Here is a 22823-nt window from a genome sequence, read left to right on the forward strand (position 1 = left end):
GGAATTGATGAATGGTTTGCATCTACATGTGAACCCTTTGTATTTACTTTCATGGAGTCTTCTCTTTACTGTTGACTTAGAGACAGATACACCTACTTCCCTGAGAGTGTTCTGGACTTCAGTTGATGTTGTGAACGGGTTCTTCTTCACCAAAGAAAGTATGCGGCGATCATCCACCACTGTTGTCTTCCGTGGACGCCCAGCCCTTTTTGAGTTCCCAAGCTCACCAGTCAATTCCTTTTTTCTCAGAATGTACCTGACTGTTGATTTTGCTACTCCAAGCATGTCTGCTATCTCTCTGATGGATTTTTTCTTTTTTTTCAGCCTCAGGATGTTCTGCTTCACCTCAATTGAGAGTTCCTTTGACCGCATGTTGTCTGGTCACAGCAACAGCTTCCAAATGCAAAACCACACACCTGGAATCAACCCCAGACCTTTTAACTACTTCATTGATTACAGGTTAACGAGGGAGACTCCTTCAGAGTTAATTGCAGCCCTTAGAGTCCATTGTCCAATTACTTTTGGTCCCTTGAAAAAGAGGAGGCTATGCATTACAGAGCTATGATTCCTAAACCCTTTCTTCGATTTGGATGTGGAAACTCTCATATTGCAGCTGGGAGTGTGCACTTTCAGCCCATATTATATATATAATTGTATTTCTGAACATGTTTTTGTAAACAGCTAAAATAACAAAACTTGTGTCACTGTCCAAATATTTATGGCCCTAACTGTATGTTGGCATTTGAGTGACAATAGGTTGAAGTAATTAAGCACTTACCCCCGAAGAAGCTGCTCATTTTATTGGGCTTGCCGTTACCTTCTTGACCTCGTCTCCGTCTAGGGTTTCCCGTGGTCTTTGCCTAAAGAAATATGAAAACTGACACTGAATCTTCTTTTGGGTTATTTATTTGAAAAAGAAACAGAGTCTCTCAGTTTCGGGTAGAGGGTTAGGAGAAAGCTCAGGTACTTTGGACTGCAAAAATGGAAAGTCTCTTATAGAAGAAATCCAGAGAATAACCGTTTCACAGCTGGATTTCACAACCCGCGGATAGACCTCATCTCACTAGGCCTAGCAGCTGGGAGGGTGTTAAGTAAAGCAAAGTCTCTGCCACAGACTTGGATGTAGAACACTTGAGAAAAGTCTCTGCCAAAGACTTAAATGTAACTAAGGGACATAGACAACTTTAAAGAGCTGTCATACGGTACCAGTATTTCTGATGGGGTCCAGCAATACTGTATGAGTGTAGATCCATGAAGTGTCCTTCAACTGAGCCTCCAGGTTCCTTCAGAGAAGCCAGCCTTGCGCACGGCGTTCTCCTGAAGAGTACTCCCCTGGATGCTTCTCCAGTTGCTGGGCCTCTCCTTAGATGAGACGGCACCGGACCACCTTTGAATCATTAGGCCCCGATATACATTCAGGCCTGTCCCTGCAGTTGCTTTGCTTCAGGCTAGCCAGCACTGAGACTTGGAAATGCATGGATCCGCACCCCAGGCCAGGAGGGCCATGGAGGCTGGTCAGGAGGACCAGAACCAAACAGACAGAAAATATCTTCTGGCATGGAACACCGAAGCACGTGATCTCTGTACCTTAAATACCACCTCCCAGAATGCACAGCAGGAGAACACTCCCACTGGGCTGGTTCCGAAAGAAACGTGGCATTCAATACACCCAGCTAAACTGCGTTCTCACACTTGCCGACGGTGACAGCGACACCTGCGGCCAAGGAGAACCCAGTGCAACCCAGCTGGACTGGTACTGAAACCATCATTTAGTAAAATTCGCCCTAAAACCCAACTGTGGTTTCAGGAATATTAACTTTCAAAAACATATAGCGCATGCTCGTCAGGAGCCAGTGCTACAGTTAGAAGTGGAGAATGTATTTGTTTCAAAAAACAGCTCTTGTCCTCTGTACTAGCTTCCCAAACCAAAAGGGGAGATTTACTAAAACCGGAGCACTCAGAATCTGTGTTTTAATTCTTTTTATTAATAAATTTTTTCACGTATATAAAAAACATTCCACATTATTACAAATTCTTATATATAGACATCCATATACAGTACTTATACATACATATAAATAACAAATAAACAACAAAAGAAACAAAAAAATAAAAAGAACACAAACAGACCACAGTCAGCACAACACATGAATCAGTCTCGATATGCTTTTCAAAGAAGCTCGAAATTGTCCACCATCTCCCCTCCTTTTCCTAGTATAATTCATTACACCTACTCGCTTATTTTAACAATATTTATTCTTTTTCCCTCTCTCTTCCTCTCCCCCCCCCCCCCTCTTAAATAATTGAATTGCCCCCAGTTCCTCCCAGTTATTTCCCCATCATTATTCCCCTAATCCCCTATTAAATTTGTGTAAGCCCATATAGTGTATCTTTCACTTTATATGTGATATAGTGACTTCCTCTTCAGAAAGAAAGAGGAGGAAAGAGAGGAAAAAAAACGTTTTTTTTTTCTTTAAGGGGGAGAAAAGGGGGGGCGCTATCCACCCCCCCCCCCCCCCCTGTGTACTGTGTTGTAGAAAATCCCCTACTTCTATTTTGATAAGTCCCTAAGGCTGCTTTCACACTGGGGCGGTATTCAGGCGTTACAGCGCTAAAAATAGTGCCTGTGTAACGCCTGAAAAAAACCGGCCCCTTTAACTCCAGTGTGAAAGCTGGAGGGCTTTCACACTGGAGCGATGCACTGGCAGGACGGTAAAAATAGTCCTGCTAGCCGCATCTTTGCAGCGGTGAAGGAGCGGTGTATTCACCGCTCCTATACCGCTCCTACCCATTGAAATCAATGGGACACCGCGGCAATACCGCCGGCAAAGCGCCGCTGCAGCGGCGCTTTGCGGGCGGGTTTAACCCCTTTTCGGCCGCTAGCGGGGGTTAAAACCACCGCGCTAGCGCCCGCACACCGCCGCTAAAACGACGGTAAAGCGCCGCTAAAAATAGCGGCACTTTACCGCCGAACGCCGCTCCCGCTGCAGTGTGAAAGCAGCCTTAGTGATTCTTATTTATACAAGTGAAAAAAAAAAACCCACAACAAAACACAAACAAACTCAGAATCTGGTACAGCTGCGCATGGTAACCAATACGCTTCTAACTTCAGCTTGTTCAATTAAGCTTTAACAATAAAAACCTGAAAACTGATTGGTTAACCACTTGTCGACCAGCCGCTGTCATTATACGGTGGCAGGACGACCCTTTCCTGTGAATCGCCGTACCTGTATGTCTGCTCCATCAAGAGACATAGCAGGCACACGCGCAGCATGGTGGAGGACCCGATTCATGTGGCTGGCGTTGGGTGTTAGGGCAGCCCAGTTTTTTTGAAAGGGCAGCCAAAACACCACAACAGACTAAACATCACATCTGCAGCATTTATTGGTAATGCAGCAAACCACTAGTATGTCAGTATGCAAATAAAATCATTCTAAAAGTTCACCATTGAATGTTTTTTCTATTCAAGTGCTGGCTTTCTTGTAAAAGTGATTTGGATGATCACTTCTAAAGTGCAGTATGTGGTTCCCAGACTTGTTGCAAAACCCAGAACCCATACCTTCCAGCTTTGTGAGATGGGAATGAGGAACACTTATCAGCAAAAGTACGGAGGCATAGGACACACCTCTTGCCACGCCCCCTTAAAGGAGAATTGTACAAAAATAAAAGATTGGTTCAACCCACAAGTGCTTTTTTTACCACTACTATTCCTTTATATTGTTTTTTGGAGTTTACAAATGCAGCAATTTAGAAATCAGATGAAAGGTTTAGCGTTGGAAAACACTTTCTGATTGATAAAAAGTCCCTTTTTATTTACATCTATATAGATCAGATCGAAATGAGCGACAAATGAGGAGGGATGAGGGACACTGCTCCAAATTAGGCACAGTCTCTTGAAATCAGGGACAGTTGGGAGCTATGAGAACCTATTACATAAATTTGTTCTCCTCCACAGCTTGGATCACTTGCAGGTTCAAAGCTGTCAAACAACAACCACTGTGTCTGTGTAAACAGCAGATTGTGAGCGTTTGCTTGTTCAAGGTGCAAATTAGACATTAGACTCAAATATTCCATGATCTGGGTTTACATGAGCGTTCAGGCTTTATTGCGCATGCGCAGAACCTTTCAACCCCGAAGGTCAGAGAAACATTCGTGCGCTTCATCCCGAATCTCGCGAGAAAACCACGAGAGGGGGGTGGAACTATTTCCAGGCAGCAGAAGTCGCTCGTCGAAGGTTGGCTATTACGTATTTCCACCTTTGTCGGTCACGTGACCTTTTGCTGGGATAGGCCGTATTTCCTGTAGAGTGTACGGCTGTGTTTTGCAGCGATGTTATCGGTCATCGTTTGGTGAGCTGGGAGGCGGGACCGAGCTGAATGGTGGCGGAGTTGTGTTTCTGCATTTCGCCAACGCGGTTACCGCCAGGCTCGGACAGTGAGCGCTAGAAAGGGCGGAAGTGAGGCCTGGAGGCTGCTGGGGAGGAGGTGAGTGCGGTGTGCTGGCCGGGAGTCCTCCTTGGGCTGGGGAGGGGATATGAGGGTCTCTCGGGGTTTGTACACACCCCCCCACCCACCAACTCCTCCTGAGTGTGTACTGTACATGTGTATGGAGGAGCTCTGTGTATACCACAATGTCTGCAGAGACCCCCTACAGAGAAGTACAGTGGGGTCCCCGGTGTAAGGCCCCACCCCCCATAGAGATCACATCCAGCACTGATCTCCTTCAAGAGAACCTTTCACTGACTTACAGTTCTGTGGTCACAGTATTCACTCATTCACTATAACATCAGCACTGTGATAACAAAAAAATAATAATACAAAAAAATAATAATAATACAAACAGTTATTTGACAATCCAATATAAGTTTACTTGAATAACCTTCGTTCACTTTGTGACTTCTGCCCGTCTCTTTCAACAACGTCCTGGATTCCCATCATGCTTTGCAGCTTCCCTGCTGTTAATGTTAAATTTCTAAGGACTACGTGTCCCATGGTACCTTGCCTGAATTCAATGCATTTACCGACCGTGTTATAGCTCAAAGACGGCAACGGCGTGGTCGTCCAGTTCTAGGAGGGCATTGGACACAGCTGATCACAGATCAGGGTAACATGCCAATCACAACAGATCATGTGTAGACAAACTTGCCGGTTATCGACATTCTTTTCCTCCCAGGCTGTGTCTGTGAGATGGAAACAAAATAGCCGTTAACCGGCAAGCCTGTCAGGACATCATTGTCACTGTTAATTAGTAGAGAGACGCCCAAATTTTGGCCGCAGTAACATATCTGCTGAAAATTGTGTTTTCAGCATTTTGCTTATAAAGATAAAGGTGATGGTAATGGTGCCGAAAACACACGTGATTTTATTGTACTGATGGTGTGGTTTTCAGAGGTCATGTCACTAGAAACCCATGTCAAAAATGTAACGCGGGTGCTTTATTGATGCGTTTTCAGTGCTTTCCAGGGGGGAGTTATTTTTTTTTTTTTTCCCTGACCAAAAATGCTGCTAGCAAGATTTTAACACCCCAACTGAAGCACAAGGAACCAGTGTGAAGACCTATATATGGAATGTAAAGGGATGCATTTTTCTAGAGTGTTTCTTGTGCTGAAGGTGCCGATAATGGGCAACAATAAATTCAATTCATGATATTGTAAAGTCAGGGGATATATGGGATGAGCTGAGGCGTGTTCGCATGCTCCACGCGCAGAGCCCGCCAGGAAGTTAACGCAACACTGTGCGCTAATCACAGGCAGTGAGACATTTCCCGACCTCTGCAGCCTTTGCGTCGGAGCAATGTCTCACTGCCTGTGATTAGCGCAGCGCCAACTACTTGGCCGGATCTGCACGTGGACCATACGAACACACCTGAGCTCATCCCTAATAAAAAAAAAATATACATATTTTAGTTTGCATACTGCGTTTTCGGTTTCAGCTCCAAAATTTCCAATTAGTACAGATCAGCGAAGAAGAAAAAAATCACTATGTTTGCAAAATTTTATAAGAAACTTTTATTTTTTATTTTTTTCAAAATTCTGTCTTTACTTTTACTCAAATTCTGGATCTGGTAAGGTCCATAAGTAAATATATAGAAAAGAACACCCGGCATTAGGAATCAAGTGAAATAAGCCTTTTTCAGAAAGGCTGTCGGGGTGGTAAAAACAGGCTGCTGTGCCCCCTTCACCACCAGCCTGAACTATAACGTGACTGTACACATGCTACAGTTGAGATGCCTTGCAGCCTTGGCATTTTTAATTTGGAGTGCTGAGTTTGACAGGCAGTGCTGCTCGTCATACTTGCCCATTGAGTTCGGTGGGCACTTGCCACAACCATGTGCAGTGCACACAATTGTAGAGCAGCATGATGAAGTTTAATCAGGTTATGAGGAGGCAATATAATACAGTGATATAAAGCCTGCTAACCGTAAGTGAAATGCACTGTAACTGGAAGGGGAGAGCCTGAGATCGGTACAGCGGGGATTTCTGCAGATCCTGACCTGGAGTGAAGAACAGGTGGATGGTTCCCAGGGTTTGCAAGGCACAGGTGCTAACAGAGGAAGAACTTGGCTGGGTAGAAGAGTGTTAGGAGAACATCAAGATGTGTTCTAGTCAATGCTTTCGAGATAGACCTGAGCCTTCCCGCTGTTCCATATCAGATCCTCTGGCTCTTTTCTGACGGTTCTTGCTGCTCTCCACATGAAGATCTCTCAGGAAGCTTAGATGCTCAAAGAGGCAGGATGACAGTGGAGGCATCGCAGGCCAGACAGGGACAGCCAACGGGCCGGATGTGGTCCTGGGGCGCAGTTTGCCCAGGTCTGGTCTAAGGTGTCGAACTCTGGGCAGCAAGTTTTAATTGACGCCTTTTTGTATGTTTTGAAGAACATTGCAAAGCATTCTGTGAATGGGGCCTGTGCCGAACAAATGACCCTCTATGGTCAGGGTTCAGTAGAGCAGCCGCTTGGCACATGAACCGGAACATCACGGCAATCAGTGTATTAGTGCTGACATTGTTTCCACTGCAGTCCCTGAGGTATGAGGTATGCCTACTTACATTGGTCCAAGCTGGAATGTAACTTTGTAATCTAGATTACACTTGGAGTTCAACTTTACGCTGTTGTATTATAGCCACTGGCAAAGAAAAATGCAGGTCAACAATAGCAGCCACCACTATTCCTCAGTGCAGGTTTTCTGTAAGCATTGCAGTGTCAATCCTCAGTGTGCAGTCATGTTACTATAGAGAGTCCTGTTTCTTGGTTGACATGTCAGTGACTTTGAATACTTGTTGATTCTAGAAAAGGGATATCTGTAGTTCTGCTCTGTGTTAGTTATATTTTGCATTAATGGTTTGTAATACAATGCCTATTTTACAGCACAGTTACTTTTTTTTCTTCTCTTTTTCGCAGTAAAAAACATGGGGATCAAAGTTCAACGTCCGCGATGTTTTTTTGACCTATCAATCAACAATGTTACAGGTAAAACTAAATTAGAAAATAACGTTTTGATGTTTGATCAATTCTCAGGTTTTTGCCAGGGGAAAGTTCACCTCAAAAAATCAACCCCCCCCCCCCCCTTTTTAATTTTTTTTTAGAATCCTAAATTGGTGGATGCAGCATTAGTCTGCTGTATCTTGGCCCCGGCCGGTGAGAACTGGGTGCTAAAACACTGCTGATCACTTAGCTTTCAGTGCCTGGTGAGCAGAGAGCCAGTGACTGTTAGTCACTGACTCTGTGCTCCTCCAGCGCTCACTGGAGATCTGTGGAGGGGACAGGAGTGGATGGCTCAGGCTCTCAGTGACTCGCTGAGAGGCTGTGCCAGGTGCCGATCCATGCTCCTGGGTAGATCCTGACCATATGGTTGGGAGCTTTCCCCAGAATGTACCATCTCTGTGACGTCATCTGACAGCGGGCTTCAGCCCACTGTTGGCAGTTAACCCTCACATAAGTGCAGGACAAACAATTTTATCCCAGCATGTGCAAGCTAAAATTCTATTTTTTTATTTTCCTTGCACGTCCCCCTCAGATCTACAGCGACTTTGCTTCCAAGTACACTTTCAGTGCAAAGTGGATTTTTTAGTAAATAACCCCCAGTATGCGTTTTAAAAGCAGGGGTTTAGTCTGCACACATTTGCAAATGCATGTGTAATCCACAGAGCCTCGTCATGGCACCCTGGTATCTGTGGTACCTAACACTAACTTGTGTGTCCCCACAATGGAGGCACATGTGTTCTGATGGATAGGTGAGAGCAGGTGGACTGAAGGGGAGCCACCCCTTATTAAAGGTACAGGAGTGTACCATGACCATGGTACAAAAAAGACAAAATTAATGTTGGGTACCACGGATACCAGGGGGCTGTGATGAGGCTCTGTGGCTTACGCATGCATTTGCAAATGTGTGCAGACTAGACCCCTGCTTTTAATGCATACTGTTAGGTTTAATTGGTTGTCTGAGGGCTGGTCGGTAAGTTAAACTTGCTTTTTTTCCCCTTGGATTTATCCTTGGTCTTGTTTATACCTGTTAGCCTTCCAATGTGTCTTACTGCGATAGCCAGCTATAGATGGGTGCAAGTGGCGTTTTTTTTTTTTTTTGTATCGCACAGTGTACTGAGTCTGAGACCAGTCAGTAGCCCGCTTAGACCAAAGTATAGTCGCCACATTCAACCTAGAGAAATCTTCCTTAAACCTATGAAGGGGGCTAGAATACCTGGGTCTGATCATAGATACACCAAGAAAAGGGTATTCTTGCCCCAGGCAAAAATCGGCGCCATAAAGTGATTCAGGCAATCAAATCAAAGAAGAATCCTAGAAGGTCCAAGCTTTAGATTTCCCAATGTGTCTGACTCAAAGGTGCACCGGAGCCTCAGTTTATGGTTAATAACCAAAAATCTGCAAAGGGGAAACTCCTTCCTACAGTTACCTGGGAAGTGGTAGCAACATATGCCAACCTTTTTTTTAGGTTGAGGAGCAGTCCTGGAAGAGGCAGCTGTCCAAAGAGAAGTGGTCCAGATCAGAAATTACCTTGCCCATTAACATTCTAGAGATTCAGGCAGAGCGATTGGCCCAGAGGGCCTGAACATTCAGTTTACGGAATTGTCCTGTCAGGATCCAATCCAACAATGCCACAGCAATAGCTTATATCAAGCAGCAAGGGGCACAAGAAGTTGTGTGGCCCAGGGAGAGGTGAATCCTATCCTATCTTGGGCAGAAAACAATGTACTTTGCCTTTCGGCAGTCTTCATTCTAGGAATAGAAAATTTGCAGATGGACTACTTGAGTCGCCAACAGTGGTTCCCGGGAGAATGGTTCCTTCACCCCAATATCTTCCTGTCAATATGTCAAAGATAGGGGATCCCAGACGTAGATCTGTTTGCGTTCAGGATCAACAACTTTGTGTCAAGAACAAAGGATTCGCTAGCATGTGGAACAGATGCCTTGGTGTTCCGGGGAATACATTTTCACAGATTTATGCATTCCCTCCTATTCTGCCTGCATCCACAACTTCTTCGCAAGATCAAGCAGGAAGGGAAGTTGTGGTTCTTGGACCATACTACCACATCCAGACCTTCTCTCGCAAGGTCCAGTATTCCATCCTACCTTACAAATGCTAAATTTTAAAGGGGTGACTCTGAAGAAATGTAGGCTGTCAAATTCAGTGGCATCTACCTTGGTTAATACAAGGAAGCTGGCCTCCAGAGTAGCATGTTAGAGTCTGGAAGGCATATGTCTCCTGGGAGGAATCCAGTGGTTGGCATCCCAGGAAGTATGTCATGGGTAAAATCCTTGACTTTCTGCAGATGGGGTTGGAAATGAAGCTGGCCTTGAGTACTTTCAAAAGCCAAGTCTCGGCCTTATCAGTATTGTTTCAACGACCACTTGCTTCGCATTGTTTTGGTTTGTAGGTTTTTTTCAGGGTGTAACATGGCTCAATCCCCTGGTTAGATCACCCCTGGACCCTTGGGACTTGAATTCAGTTCTGTAGGCATTACAAAAACAGCCTTTTTGAACCGATACAACATATTTTCTTGGTCATTTTGACCATGAAACTAGTTCTTCTGGCAACCATATCTTCGGCAAGAAGGGTATCCGAGTTGGCTGATCTTTCTTGTACAGAGCCATATTATTCACAAGGATTAGGTAGTATTGCATCCTTATCCTAACTTTCTACTGAAGGTAGTGTCAGTTTTTTTTTTTTTTTTTTTTTTTTAATCTAAATCAGAATATTGTTCTACTTTCATTTTCCAGAACCCTGTTCTATGGAAGAAAAATTGCTACATTGTCTTTATGTGGTGAAAGCAGTCAAGGTCTACTTAAAGTGGTGGTCCACACAGAAAAAAAAAGTTTAAAATTCCTAAAAAAAAAAATTAAGAAAAAAAATATTTGGGAATTTTTTTTTCTTCTTAACTTGCCCTCGTAGTTTGCCTCCTTCAGTGCCTGGGTTCGTGACATCACTTCCCCTCGGCGCAGGAAGGCTCAGCTCTGCCCCCTCCCTCCTGTCAGTCATCTGGGACACGGATCCCAGATGACTACGCAGCCAATCGCAGCGTGAGGCGCTGCTCGCACATGCTCAGTGGGTGCCTGGCTGTGAAGCCACAGCCAGGTGCCCACAGTTGCAATGCCGATGCCGCCGAGTGGAGGGGGGACGAGCGGGTCTTCGTTCCCCCGCATCACTGGAACCTGGGACAGGTAAGTGTTCTGATTATTAAGTCAGCAGCTGCAGTATTTGTAGCTGCTGACTTTTAATTATTATTATTATTATTTTTTTTTTTTTTTTTTTTAAGGGGAACTCTCTTTGAAGGCGACTGCTCAGATTTGAAAAATTGATGTTTTGTTTGTGTTGCCTGAATGTCTTAAAAAAAAGGACAGGCAGCATCAAAATCTACTATTTTCTAAATGGGTTCTTGTGGGCAGTGCATCACCAAGCCTCCATGGCTCAAATCTGCAAGGCCGCAACTTGGTCTTCAGTCTATACATTTACCAGATTCTATCAGGTGGATGTAAAAAGACCTGAGCATGTGTTCTGCAGGCAGCAGTATAAGTCCTCTGATATCATGTTGCCCTACTTTGGTTATGTCTCCCTCCCCTCAGTTGTTATTGCTCTGGGACATCCCACATAGTAGTTACTATGGCTCTGTGTCCCGTGATGTACGTTTAAGAAAATAGGATTTTTTATAACAGTTTACCTGTAAAATCATATTCATCACATGACACAGAGGTCCCTCCCCTCTTTCTGGTATACACGTGTATTGCTTTGCTACAAAAACTGAGGTACTCCCAGTAGTGGGAGAGGTTGTATAGGGAGGCAACTTCCTGTTTAGGGTGTGCCAGTGTTCATCACCTGAAGGTGGCCTATAACCCACATAGTAATTACTATGGCTCTGTGTCCCGTGATGTACTTCAAAGAAAAGGATTTTAAGGGTAAGCTGTTATAAAAATCCTATTTTTCACTGCCAGGCAGTTAAACTGATAACACTCAGTTTTAAGATTTTTTTTTTTTTTTCTTCTTCTGTTTTTAAATATAACAAATCTATTTTGCAATCGGAGGGGCTGATTTATTTTATTTAAAAATAAAAATAAAAAATTCGGCTGCTGAGACAGCTTTTAGATTGTTCTAGCCCTTGCTTACCATGATGCATCTTGTTCATCACTGGTTACTTTAATAACAAATGTGTATATATAAGAATGGCTTGTGTTCACTTTGTTCCTGATGTTCTCATTTTAGCCTAGGTAAATAATGAAGATATTTAATTTGTTCATGGTTTACTTGCAGTTGGAAGAGTTGTCTTTGAGCTGTTTACAGATATTTGTCCGAAAACATGTGAAAATTTCCGATGTCTCTGCACAGGTTAGTTAATACAGCTCTCAATGTAACATACATTTTCCATTGTTTACTATGTTCCTTCTCCCCTTCCTTAAGTACTTATCCAAGTCCTACATTGATCCAACACTGTGCCCATCTGCAGGTCTTCTCTGTATGCCTCCGCTGTCAGTCAGATCCAGTTGGGTCCAACCCCTGCTCTGTCCTCTTTGCTCTGTGTGTTTATGTATGCCCTCAGCCCAGCCTGGGAGTGTGCCCTCATAGCAAGTAGCTTGCTATGGTGGCACACAGAGAAGAGGCAGAGTGCACAGAGCCAGCCAAAGTGCAGCCTAGAAAAGGAGGTCCAGGGCCACTCTGTGCAATACCCTTGCCCAGGGCAGGCAGGTAAAACCTCCTCCTTTTTTTGAAAAACACAATAAAAGAAATCCTCTCGCTGCACTAAAGCAAAATCATAATTGTAAAATATGACAGCAGCACACTAAAGATACAAATACTACTTTTATAACCTTTTATTTTAGTTTAAAAAAAAAATTACAAAAATAAAACCTTACAACTTTAAAGCGGAGTTCCAGTACTCCTCGCCCTCTTGCATGCCACATTTTGGCATTTAATTTTTTTTGGGGGGGAGTGGGTGACTAGTTTAGCGTGGGACTTCCTGTCCCACTTCCGATTAGGGGCCGCCTAGGTGGTGACTCCTCTCCTCCCCCTTGGCTGCCCCTCCCTTTCTGCAATCTTTTGGGACATGTCACAGGTCCCAGAAGATTGCCTGTCCACTCGGGGAGCGCAACGCACACAGTACGTGTCCGGCCGTGAAGCTGCAAGTTATCACGACCAGCTGCCCACAGTTTCAATGGAACCACTGCAGAGAGGAGTGATGTTCTGTGTGACTACATTGCTGAACCGTGGGACAGGTGAGTGTCTGTTAAAAGTCAGGAGCTACACTTTTTGTAGCTGCTGATTTTAACCTCTTAAAGCGGGAGTCCGCTTTTTATTTTTTTATTTTATTTTTTTTAAAGCCAGCAGCTACAAATACTGCAGCTGCTGACTTTTCAAATAGTGACACTTACCTGTCCAGCGTGCCCGCGATGTCGGCACCCGAAGCCGATCTCTCGATCGTCTCTCGGGTGCTGCCGCCGCCATCTTGGGTATGGGAATCAGGAAGTGGAGCCTTTCAGCTTCATTTCCCGGTTCCCTACTGCACTTGCGCGAGTCGCGCTGCACAATAAGGATGGTCCCCGCTGTCTCTGGGATCCGTGTGTTTCCCAGCAGGCAGCGGGGGACTTTCGGAAAGGGGCGTAGATTCTGAGGAAAGGGGCGTACCTTCTGCAGAATCTACGCCGGAAGTGGGTGCAGATACCTGTACACATACATGGGCGAAGTTTAAATTTTATTGCTCTCGCTCTAACGATCTCGGCTATAACTCGCGTGTGTGGATTGAACACCATTTTCATGTGCGGGCGCTGCTCACGTATGTGTTCACTTCTGCATGCAAGCTCGGCAGGACGGGGCGCATTTAAAACCATTATTTATTTTTCTTATTTATTTTACCTTTTTATTTTTGCACTGTTCTTTTAAAAAAGTTGTCACTTTTATTCGTATTACATGATTACAAGGAAAAGCATGACAGAACCTCTTAAATATGAGATCTGGGGTCAAAAAGACCTCAGGTCTCATATTTACACAAAAATGCAATTTTATATAAAAAAAAAAAAGTCATGGGGGGGTGGTGGTGGGGGCAAAAGGGTCCTTTAAGAGCTATAAGTGGAAGTGACAATTTGACATCGCATCCGCCCTGCAATGATATAGAGATGGGTGGGCATCTTCCCTCTCACTCGTCTCCTTACTAAGCCAGGGAGCGGACGCGATCGCCTCCGCCACTACCGAGGGCACTGGAGCACGGCAGGAGGTGTGGGGGGGGGGCCTCTCCCACTGCTGATTAAAAGTGATCTTGCGGGAAGAGACCACTTTTATCTGAAAGCAGACCGCTCGTTGAAGATGACGATACCAGGGTTAAGCTAGCTGCTGCCATAACAACGATAGCCCTCTTCGAAGTAGCAATGTAAAACGACGGCGGGCGATCCGTAAGTGATTAAGAAATGAAAAAAGCCTGCAACACTGCTTTGAGGCACTTTCGCCTTGCTCGCTAATGGTAACTTGATCTGTTTCAAGGCTTACTGGTACTCTACTTGCGTGTGCTCCCACACCACTCCTTTCTACATACAGTTTACAAAACACTTGCAGCTGGCATAGGTAATCAGTGGCAGGCTCCATACTTCCTCACTACAGGTTTTCATTTAAGAAAACATAAGATGTGATTGTTGTAGTAGAAGAGTGTAGAAACTCTTTCTGGCCTGAAGATGCCTATATGGCACACAGCCTTAGACCATAAATAGTCCTTTGGTTTTTCGTCCAGGCCCTGCTGTAGTGTACTGTTCTGTTTTATAGTCTGACAATCCCTGAGATACAGGAGTGATAATACAGGGCTTGATAAATTTGCTTTTCAGTCGAGGAGCCTTTTAGTATTTAAAAAAAAATAATAAAATTGTTTACTGGTTACTTTTACCCCCTTCCTGCAAAGGCCAATTTTCAGGGCTGTCGCTGACAATTGCGCAGTCATGCAACAATGTACCCATACAAAATTTCTATAAATTTTTATCACACCGCTTCTTTCACTACATGAAAAAAAGACCTAAAAGATTTTTTCACTTCTGCTATAAAATTTTGAAAATAAACATTTTTTTTCTTCACCGATGAGGAGGCACTAATAGGTAACTGCACCAGTTCCGGCTGTTTGGCTCGGAGCCAGTGCAGCTCCGCCGGGCCCATGCTCAGCTTTGACCCACACAGAGTGATCCTGTAGAAGGAGCCTGGGGTGGGAGGCTCAAGTCTGCATCGCCTTGGTGTCACAGGGGACACTTCCTGCCAGGGGCGCCACTCCGCTTCTCCCCCCGACCTGCTCCTCCTACTTCCATACAGCCGCGTATCACTCCTAACTTGCTTTTCACCCCCCCCAAGCTACAGTCACTGAAGTCGACAACAAAAGCCCAGGCACCAGGACGCAATTTCTACTCACCGCAGCAACCTGGTGCTTGGGGTTTGTCGAGTCCTGTGATGAGCCTATACACCACTGCTGTATGTAGTGTACAGAAAAACTGATTTCAACAAAATGTCAGTGCTAATGTTTTCAGTTTCAAGCCTGCCTTGTATGTTTTGAATGAGAGTAGTGATACTAGGAACCTGCAGAAAGAAATCTGCACACCGCAGACTTCAGAAAATAAAGTCCAGGTGGTGACCTTTTAAGTTACTCAGAATTCTGGCCTCTGTGAATTGCACAAAACTGGTAGATTGCAGTGTTACCTGAATAGGATTAGTAGTTTACTGATTAACTAGGGATGAGGTTGGGTGTGGTCCGAACCCTGTCCTTTGCGGTTGTTTCAGGGCCAATGAGCACATGGGCAGGAGATTTTCCCTTTTGTGTATGTGAAGCTGCGGGGCAGAAAATCTCTGCTCCCTACCCATTGGCCCAGCAACTAAATCTAACTTCCAGGTTCAAAGTAAACCCAAGCCCATCACTATGGATTATGGTTCCTGTTGCTTAGAATTGCTCTTAAAAAGATGTGGTCCTTAAATACAGGAGCTACTTTTGCTGCTGACATCTTAATGCTTGACCGCCATGCTAATCCTTTGACTTCAGTCCTGAGCACATGCGCAGATCCGAAGGTGTGACTGCACTCTAACATTCTAATCAAGATGCTTGGTTCAGGTCAGTGACCTGGGAGTGTGGGTTTGAGAATGAAAATCCATAATAGCCAGTCAGCTAACCAATGGCATGTCCTGTATTTCTCATAGTACTGATTTTTTGTACTGTATGGCAGTTATTGGTAATATCAGAAATGTTTAGAGATAATTTTTTGTTAATCGACAGCTGGAGGAAAAGATTTGTGCATTGACATTTCCATTTCAATAGTCCTTACATGATTCATATTTCTGGCGTGTTAAATTTACTTGACTTTTTTTTTTTTTTGTTTTTTTTTATTCTTAGGTGAAAAGGGTATTGGGAAAAGCACACAGAAGCCATTGCATTACAAAAACTGCTTGTTCCATCGAGTGGTAAAGGATTTCATGGTTCAGGGAGGAGATTTTAGTGAAGGTAATGACACATGTTGCTTGATTTAATTCACTATGCAAATATCTAACATACAAGAACCTTGTCACACCAAGGTGGTTGCTACTAGCAATACATTTTTCCAAGTTAAGGGGTTTTTTTTTATTATTTTTTTTATTTTTTTTTTGGCCAATGTTTGAACTTTACGTTATACAGAATGGATTCTATACACGTTAAAGCAGTAATTCCTAAATTTTCTTTAAAAAAATAAAAATTAGACCCAGGTGGTTTATTGCATACTAGCACTGCATATTCACACATTAGGACAGACTTGCCTGTGAAATTAAGCCCTTCAGCACTGAGCTGTCACCGCTCTTGGTGCTTCCATCTTCACTGCTGGGTTAGCGATGTTCGTGACAAGTCTATCTTTACAGAGAAATCTGTAAGATGAACTTGCACAGGACCCCCTCCTCACTCAACCCCCCCCCCCCCCCCACCGACCTAAAGCGCAGCGATCACCCGTTATGAGTCCCGGCATAGCTGCCTGACAGCTCAGGAGCTTCTTAGAAATCCCCTCAGTTTTCCCTCTTCCCCGCTGAGAGGGCGGGTTATGCTGCGCTGACCAATTGGCATGCTCCTAAATATACCTCCTGACGGGAGTACATTTAGATTAAGCTCTGGGGATTTCTAAACCCCCGGAGCGGTTAGGCGGCTATACCGTGGTTCAGAGCGTAAGATTGCTGAGCTGCAGGTCAGCAGGGAGGGGGGTGATGTTGAGGAGGGGGTTCTGTGTAAATTCACCTTACAGATTTTTCTGTAAAGTTCAACTTGCCCTTTTTAAATGCCACTGTAAAATTGGTAATACAGCCATAGGCAATAAGGTACTTCAGAACACACTGTGACATTAATATGTTACGTTTTTGGGGGTAGTGGTGGTATTGTCACTATCCTGGCATTACTTTCATAGTGTAGTAATTGCTTACACATGTGTTCCTGTTAGTGTTCCACTTGTTTGCTCTTTTTGAAGAGTTAATTTCTTATTTATTTATTTATTTTTTTTTTATTTTTTTTTTAGGCAATGGAAGAGGAGGAGAATCAATATATGGAGGATTTTTTGAAGGTAATAAGATTCAGATTTATGTTTAAATTATGACGACAACCCCCCACCCCATTTCTCTGCTTCACTCAACTCGTCTCTTTATTCCCTTTCCCATTACATAAACTCTGCCTTTTGCCATAGGTATGCTGTGTATACTGTATTTGCTGTCATTGTGACTATTTTACCCTTTTTTATTGAATGAGGTTCATCTCCAGCTTCTATACCCTCCCTATTGAATTAGTCTTTACTCATGCGTATCTCTTCATTGATGGAATGACTCTGACTGTGATATGAATAATTTTTTTCTTTTTTTAAACCTTACCTAGTCTGTATCATCAACCTCGCATTACTTTTCTGTATAGCTGTCATGATCATCAGAAGTTTATGGTTATTTTGTGCCAATGGTTGCATTTTATTCTATTTTGTTTGGATGTACTGGTAACTGCTTCTTTGCTAAATTAAGAATTTGTAGAGGGGGGGGGGGGGATTCTGACAGCAAATACAGTATGTGATGCAGACAGTACATGGTTCGAATTCCGAACGACTTTTCTTTCGAAAATCAGTAAAATTGTGCATTTTGTGATCCAATGGTGCCACCGTTTTATTTAGAAATTCAACCAACTAAGCCTTCAATTTCAACTTCTGCTGGGAATCTTCTTTTTGGGAATTTTTCTTGTGTGCATGCGCATTTCTTTTTCAATTATTTCTTGCATGATTCTCCCATCATTGATAACAAATGAATTTGTTTTTCCAAACATTTCCAACATGCCGGATCACTCAAATTTGACAGCCGCACGAAAATTTGCTGTTGCTGCAGCCCACTAATGGTACACAATTCTTAAGATTTTTGTAAGAATATTCTTCTGAAATTTGATCCATGTGTGGCCTGCTTAAGGTTCTTTGCAGATTTTCAGTACCCACACGTCTCGGACACTAACATGATTTATATTTGGGTGCCAGTAGGTCTCCACAGGTGAAAGTGTAAATTATGGAAACTTACTGCACTGTTTGCATGCACACATGAGACAAAGCCAACTGGGCTTGACCTTTTTTACAACAAAACGGTTGCAGTGCTACATATAGGAAATACCGTATATACTCGAGTATAGGCCGACCCGAATATAAGCCGAGGCCCCCAATTTACCCCCAAAAAAACTGGAAAACTTATTGACTCGTGTATAAGCCGAGGGTGAGACATGGCTGTCCATCCCTGTGTGTCCGTCCATCCCTGTGTGTGTGTCCGTCCATCCATCCATCCATCCCTGTGTGTGTGTCCGTCCATCCATCCATCCATCCCTGTGTGTGTGTCCGTCCATCCATCCATCCCTGTGTGTGTGTCCATCCATCCATCCATCCATCCCTGTGTGTGTGTCCGTCCATCCATCCATCCCTGTGTGTGTGTCCGTCCATCCATCCATCCCTGTGTGTGTGTCCATCCATCCATCCATCCCTGTGTGTGTGTCCATCCATCCATCCATCCCTGTGTGTGTGTCCATCCATCCATCCATCCATCCCTGTGTGTGTGTCCATCCATCCATCCCTGTGTGTGTGTCCATCCATCCATCCATCCATCCCTGTGTGTGTGTGTCCATCCATCCATCCCTGTGTGTGTGTGTCCGTGCAGCCTTGTGTGTGTGTGTCCGTGCAGCCTTGTGTGACTACGACTAATGTGCACTGCTTGCTCCAATCAAAAAGATATGGGGGAAAGGAAAGATTTGGCATTACAAGGAAGCAAAACCCACAGTGAGAAACTATTTCATGAAAAAATAGATCACCGGCCATTATGTAGGGGATTTGTATGGATTATTATTGGAGAATAAGGACATAGTTTATAGTTTGTTTGTTTTTGAATCTACAATGCCAATTAGTATGTGTAGAAATCCTGTATGGACTTGCTGCACTTTAAAGCTTACCAGTGTTTATGAAATCATTTTACACTTATACCAGTCACACAATACAATGCACACAGAGGTTGATCAATTAACTTCTAAAACAGCCCTTACTTTTCTTAATCGCTATCAGCAAAATAATTAAGGAGAACTTGACGGGAGGATCCCTTTTCTTACCTTTATACTGCTCCTTGCACAGAGCTCTGCTAGACTAATACCCACAAAGTCAATTCCCGAGCCGCCGTCCCGAGCCGCCGTCCCGAGCCGCCGTCCCGAGCCGCCGTCCCGTGCCTCCTCCGTCCCGAGCCGTCGTCCCGAGCCTCCTCCGTCCTTCCAGGATCGCCGCTCTTCTCGGCGGCCATTGTAAAATTCAAAAGCCGCGCCTCCTCCTTCGCCTGTGATAGGCGGAACACTGAATTTCCCAGCAGCCTGTGTTCCGCCTATCACGGACGTCGTATCATCCTCGTCCGTAGTACGAGGATGAGAAGATGCCCGTGATAGGCGGAACACAGGCTGCTGGGAAATTCAGTGTTCCGCCTATCACAGGCGAAGGCGGAGCCGGAGGCGCGGCTTTTGAATCAGAATGGCCGCTGTCTGTCTGCTCGACACGCTGATCGAGCGGGCAGACAGCGATGACTCGAGTATAAGCCGAGGGGGGCACTTTCAGCCTCAAAAAAGAGGCTGAAAATCTCGGCTTATACTCGAGTATATACGGTAATAGAATATTTTCTCTCAAAATTCTAATAGTAAATCTTCCCAAAAGACTTAGATTTTAAGTCATTGAAATACTTTTACCCTTGTGGTTTTTCACCTTAATGCATCCTATGCAGTAAGGTGAAAAAAAACTTCTGACACTGACCGCCCCCTTTACTCACCTGTGCTTGTTTGTTCCCTCAGCAGAGATGCGCTCTTCCTCTCTGCCTGTTGTCTCAGCTCTTGATTGGATAGATTGATAGCAGCGCAGCTACTGGCTCCCGCTGCTAGCAGTCAAATCCAATGACTTGAAGCCGGGGGGCGGGGCCGAGTGCTGCATTCTGTGTGAATGTACACAGATGCAGGACTCGGGAGTGTGCCCGCACCTTAGAAGAACCTTCTCCAACGTACACACTCAATGCGGGGTGGAGCTACCAGCGCCGCTGGGGGACCCCAGAAGTCGTGGATCTGGCCACTCTGTGCAAAATGACCTGCACAGTGGAGGCAAGTATGACATGTTTGTTATGTGGGGTTAAAAAAAAAGAAAAGAAAAAAGGAAGGTGCTAGCGCGTTGTCCCTACAAGGCTAGCTGATCTATACCCTGGCACCTCACCCCTTTGTTTCAGAGGGTGCAGACAGGAAGGCAATATGTATCATGTCTGGTGGTCTTGCCCGCAGGTCCGACGTTTTTGGATCAGAATATTCAACCTGATCTATTCAGTGACAGGACAAAATATACTCAGAGAGGCCAAAACATGGTTGTTTACTGACTTATCTGGGGAAATCCCCAGACATCTAAAACCTAAGGTGTCCTGGATCATGATTCCTTCCTCAACAAGCACATTGTATATTGCATCCCTGTTTTAACAATCTTTTGATGAATATCTGGGCATAATGTTCTGTATGCTGTTTTGAAAAATTAATAAAAACGATTGAAAGAAAAAAAGGGGTTTGTGGTTTTGCTTAACATTGAGCACAATAAAATTGACATTCCTCGGTAATCTATTTGTTACAATTCTTGCCCAAGCAATTGCCATTTGAGACCTTCAATGCTATTGGCTCCTGCTCTTAGTGCAGCTTCCCTGAGCTTCTTCTCTTGACGGGAAAGAGTCCACAGTGGACAGTGCTATCTCCAGTCTATTGGCTTGGAGGAGTAGGGCCTTGCCTTGCTAGCCTATGCTACAGGGCTGTGTATTGATGCACACAGTATAGGGAGACACATCTCTAGTCCCTGCATGCCAGGATGGCTCCATAGAAGGCCTCAAAAGAAAGCAGACACCCTGAAATGGGAAACCTGGGGCAACGGTCATGGTACCAGGTTAAAGTGGAACCTAGGCAAGGACTAATAATAAAAAACGAATCTGCATACTCCATAAGTAATGAAATCGGCTGCTACAAGTACTAAAAAACCGGAGGGTTTAATGTTACGTTAAAGTGTTTGTTACCTCAACACTTAATATTCCTCATATGTGCCTGCTGTACTATGTACAGGGGCCCCCGGGTTACAAACAAGATGGGGACTATAGGTTAGTTCTTAAGTTGAATGTTTGTAAGTCGGAACAGGTACATTTTTTAAGTGTAGCTCCAGCCAAAAAAATCTATTTTTAAGCTTTTTGGATAACATAGGGAAGGGTCTGTGCCCCTGTACAGAAGATTTCACCTCACTTTCTGTCCCAATGATAATTGGATTTTGAAATTTCGGGCTGTTAGGGAAACAAGGATTGGTGATGAAGCATCAGTGGAGTCACCTTTTTCCCATATTAACTCTTACAGGAGAGAATTTCCCTTCCTAGAGGTAGATTTCCTCTTACTTCCTGTTATCTCCCTCCATTTGTAAGTTGGATGTTTGTAAGTAGGGGACCCCATGTATTCGTATGAAAAAGTATCCTGTTCTTTGTGTTGCTTCCTTTTTGATATCCCTGGTGTTCCTGCCAGTCCCTCCTATTAAAAACTGACCACACTAAGCAGGAGTGCACACTGTGCTCAGTTCCCTAGCTATACTGGGGACTCCACTCTCCTCCAATGATCAGACTTGTCCTGACAGCCCAGCTACACAGTCATTCACTGGAAAGCGCATTGTGCTGCTGTTTCTCCTCCTCCCCCAGCTCTTATGCATCTGAGAACAGAGCATGTGATCACTTATAAAAAAGGGGGGAAAAAGGGTGTTTTATCTTTGCAAAATGTTTTTTTTCTTGTACAAAGGGTTTTATAGAAAATACAAATCAACAGGATAATACAGAAACCGTGATGGACACAACATAGAGAAATAGTTGTAAAAACTTCAGGTATCAAGAAAGTTAGACCGAGATTCAGAAATGTAAGCAAGCTCTTGGAAATCCAAGGGCGATCACATTTGGTCAGCAAGAGGTTGTCATGCACTCGTAAGTCCTGATAAGATGGTAGCACCCTAGATTAGGTTCACATGCTAGTGGTCTTGCAGAGCCATATGAAAAAAAAAACGTGTCAATGTTTTAAAACATAACCTTTCAAAAAGAGAAAAAACTAAATGGAAAGGTAGTGTATGCCATTATTCAAAAATGAGCCTTTTCCAATTCCAGCAGGGCCAGGTCTGTGGGTCAGAGAGGCATAAAAAAGATAGGAAGAAGCAGTGAAAAGGAGGAAAACCAAAGAAAGAATAGGATAGGTGTGCAAGGCAGTGAAGGGGGCAGAGCCCACGGGGTGGGGGCAGAGGCGTACTAGAGAGACAGGAGCGCTTGGTCAAATGTGAAGGGTGGTTATGAGCCACCCAGGGTTGCTATACCCGGAGGAATTTGTCATGAGTATCTGACACGGCTGTCAGTTTCTCGTTTACTATAATGTAATTTGCTCTGTTTTTAACTGCTTTGAAATTGAGGGCTGGAGTTTCCCAGGCTCTTGCTAGGGTCAATTTAGTTGCAGTAAAAATATGCGACGTCAGTTGGCGAAGTAGTTCTGTAATCCATTTCCACAGAAGGGCCTCAAAAGGGTCCCTCTTTAGGTTGGTATTGAAAATGTTGCGAAGGAGCGTGTAAATTCTGACCCACAGTCTGCACACCCTGGGGCACGCCCACCAGATGTGCGCCATTGTACCCTCTTGGGGACACCGACGGAACATAAAACTCGCAAATCTGGCCAGGGTGTAATGCCATCTGTAGAACACTTTTTTTTTATTTTTTTATTTATTTATTTTTTTATATATATAAGCATTTTCCAAAGCTGTTTCCCAAGCTCCGCCTCGCACTGGAGATAAGG

At 44.2% G+C, this 22823-nt stretch overlaps 1 protein-coding gene and 1 long non-coding RNA gene across 3 annotated transcripts in view; one reads left to right on the forward strand and one right to left on the reverse strand.

Moving 5' to 3' along the window:
• Positions 1-4262, reverse strand: part of LOC143923974 (uncharacterized) — a 51000-nt gene extending 46738 nt beyond the window's left edge. For both annotated transcript variants that reach the window (XR_013261800.1, XR_013261801.1), the window contains exons 1-2: positions 3560-4262; positions 779-860 (exon numbers count right to left, since the gene is read on the reverse strand). This is a non-coding gene — a long non-coding RNA (uncharacterized LOC143923974). The remainder of the gene's footprint in view (positions 1-778; positions 861-3559) is intronic.
• Positions 4263-4305: 43 nt separating this feature from the next.
• Positions 4306-22823, forward strand: part of PPIG (peptidylprolyl isomerase G) — a 40773-nt gene continuing 22255 nt past the window's right edge. Inside the window, exons 1-5 of the mRNA XM_077447947.1 lie at positions 4306-4484; positions 7399-7467; positions 11759-11833; positions 15849-15956; positions 16987-17031. Coding sequence (XP_077304073.1) covers positions 7407-7467; positions 11759-11833; positions 15849-15956; positions 16987-17031 — 289 coding nt within the window. The 5' untranslated portion in view covers positions 4306-4484; positions 7399-7406. The remainder of the gene's footprint in view (positions 4485-7398; positions 7468-11758; positions 11834-15848; positions 15957-16986; positions 17032-22823) is intronic.

The sequence above is a fragment of the Lithobates pipiens genome, unplaced genomic scaffold, assembly GCF_037356315.1.
Source record: "Lithobates pipiens isolate NorthernLeopardFrog02 unplaced genomic scaffold, aLitPip1_a1.2 Scaffold_22, whole genome shotgun sequence".
In the NCBI taxonomy this organism is placed as follows: Eukaryota; Metazoa; Chordata; class Amphibia; order Anura; family Ranidae; genus Lithobates; species Lithobates pipiens.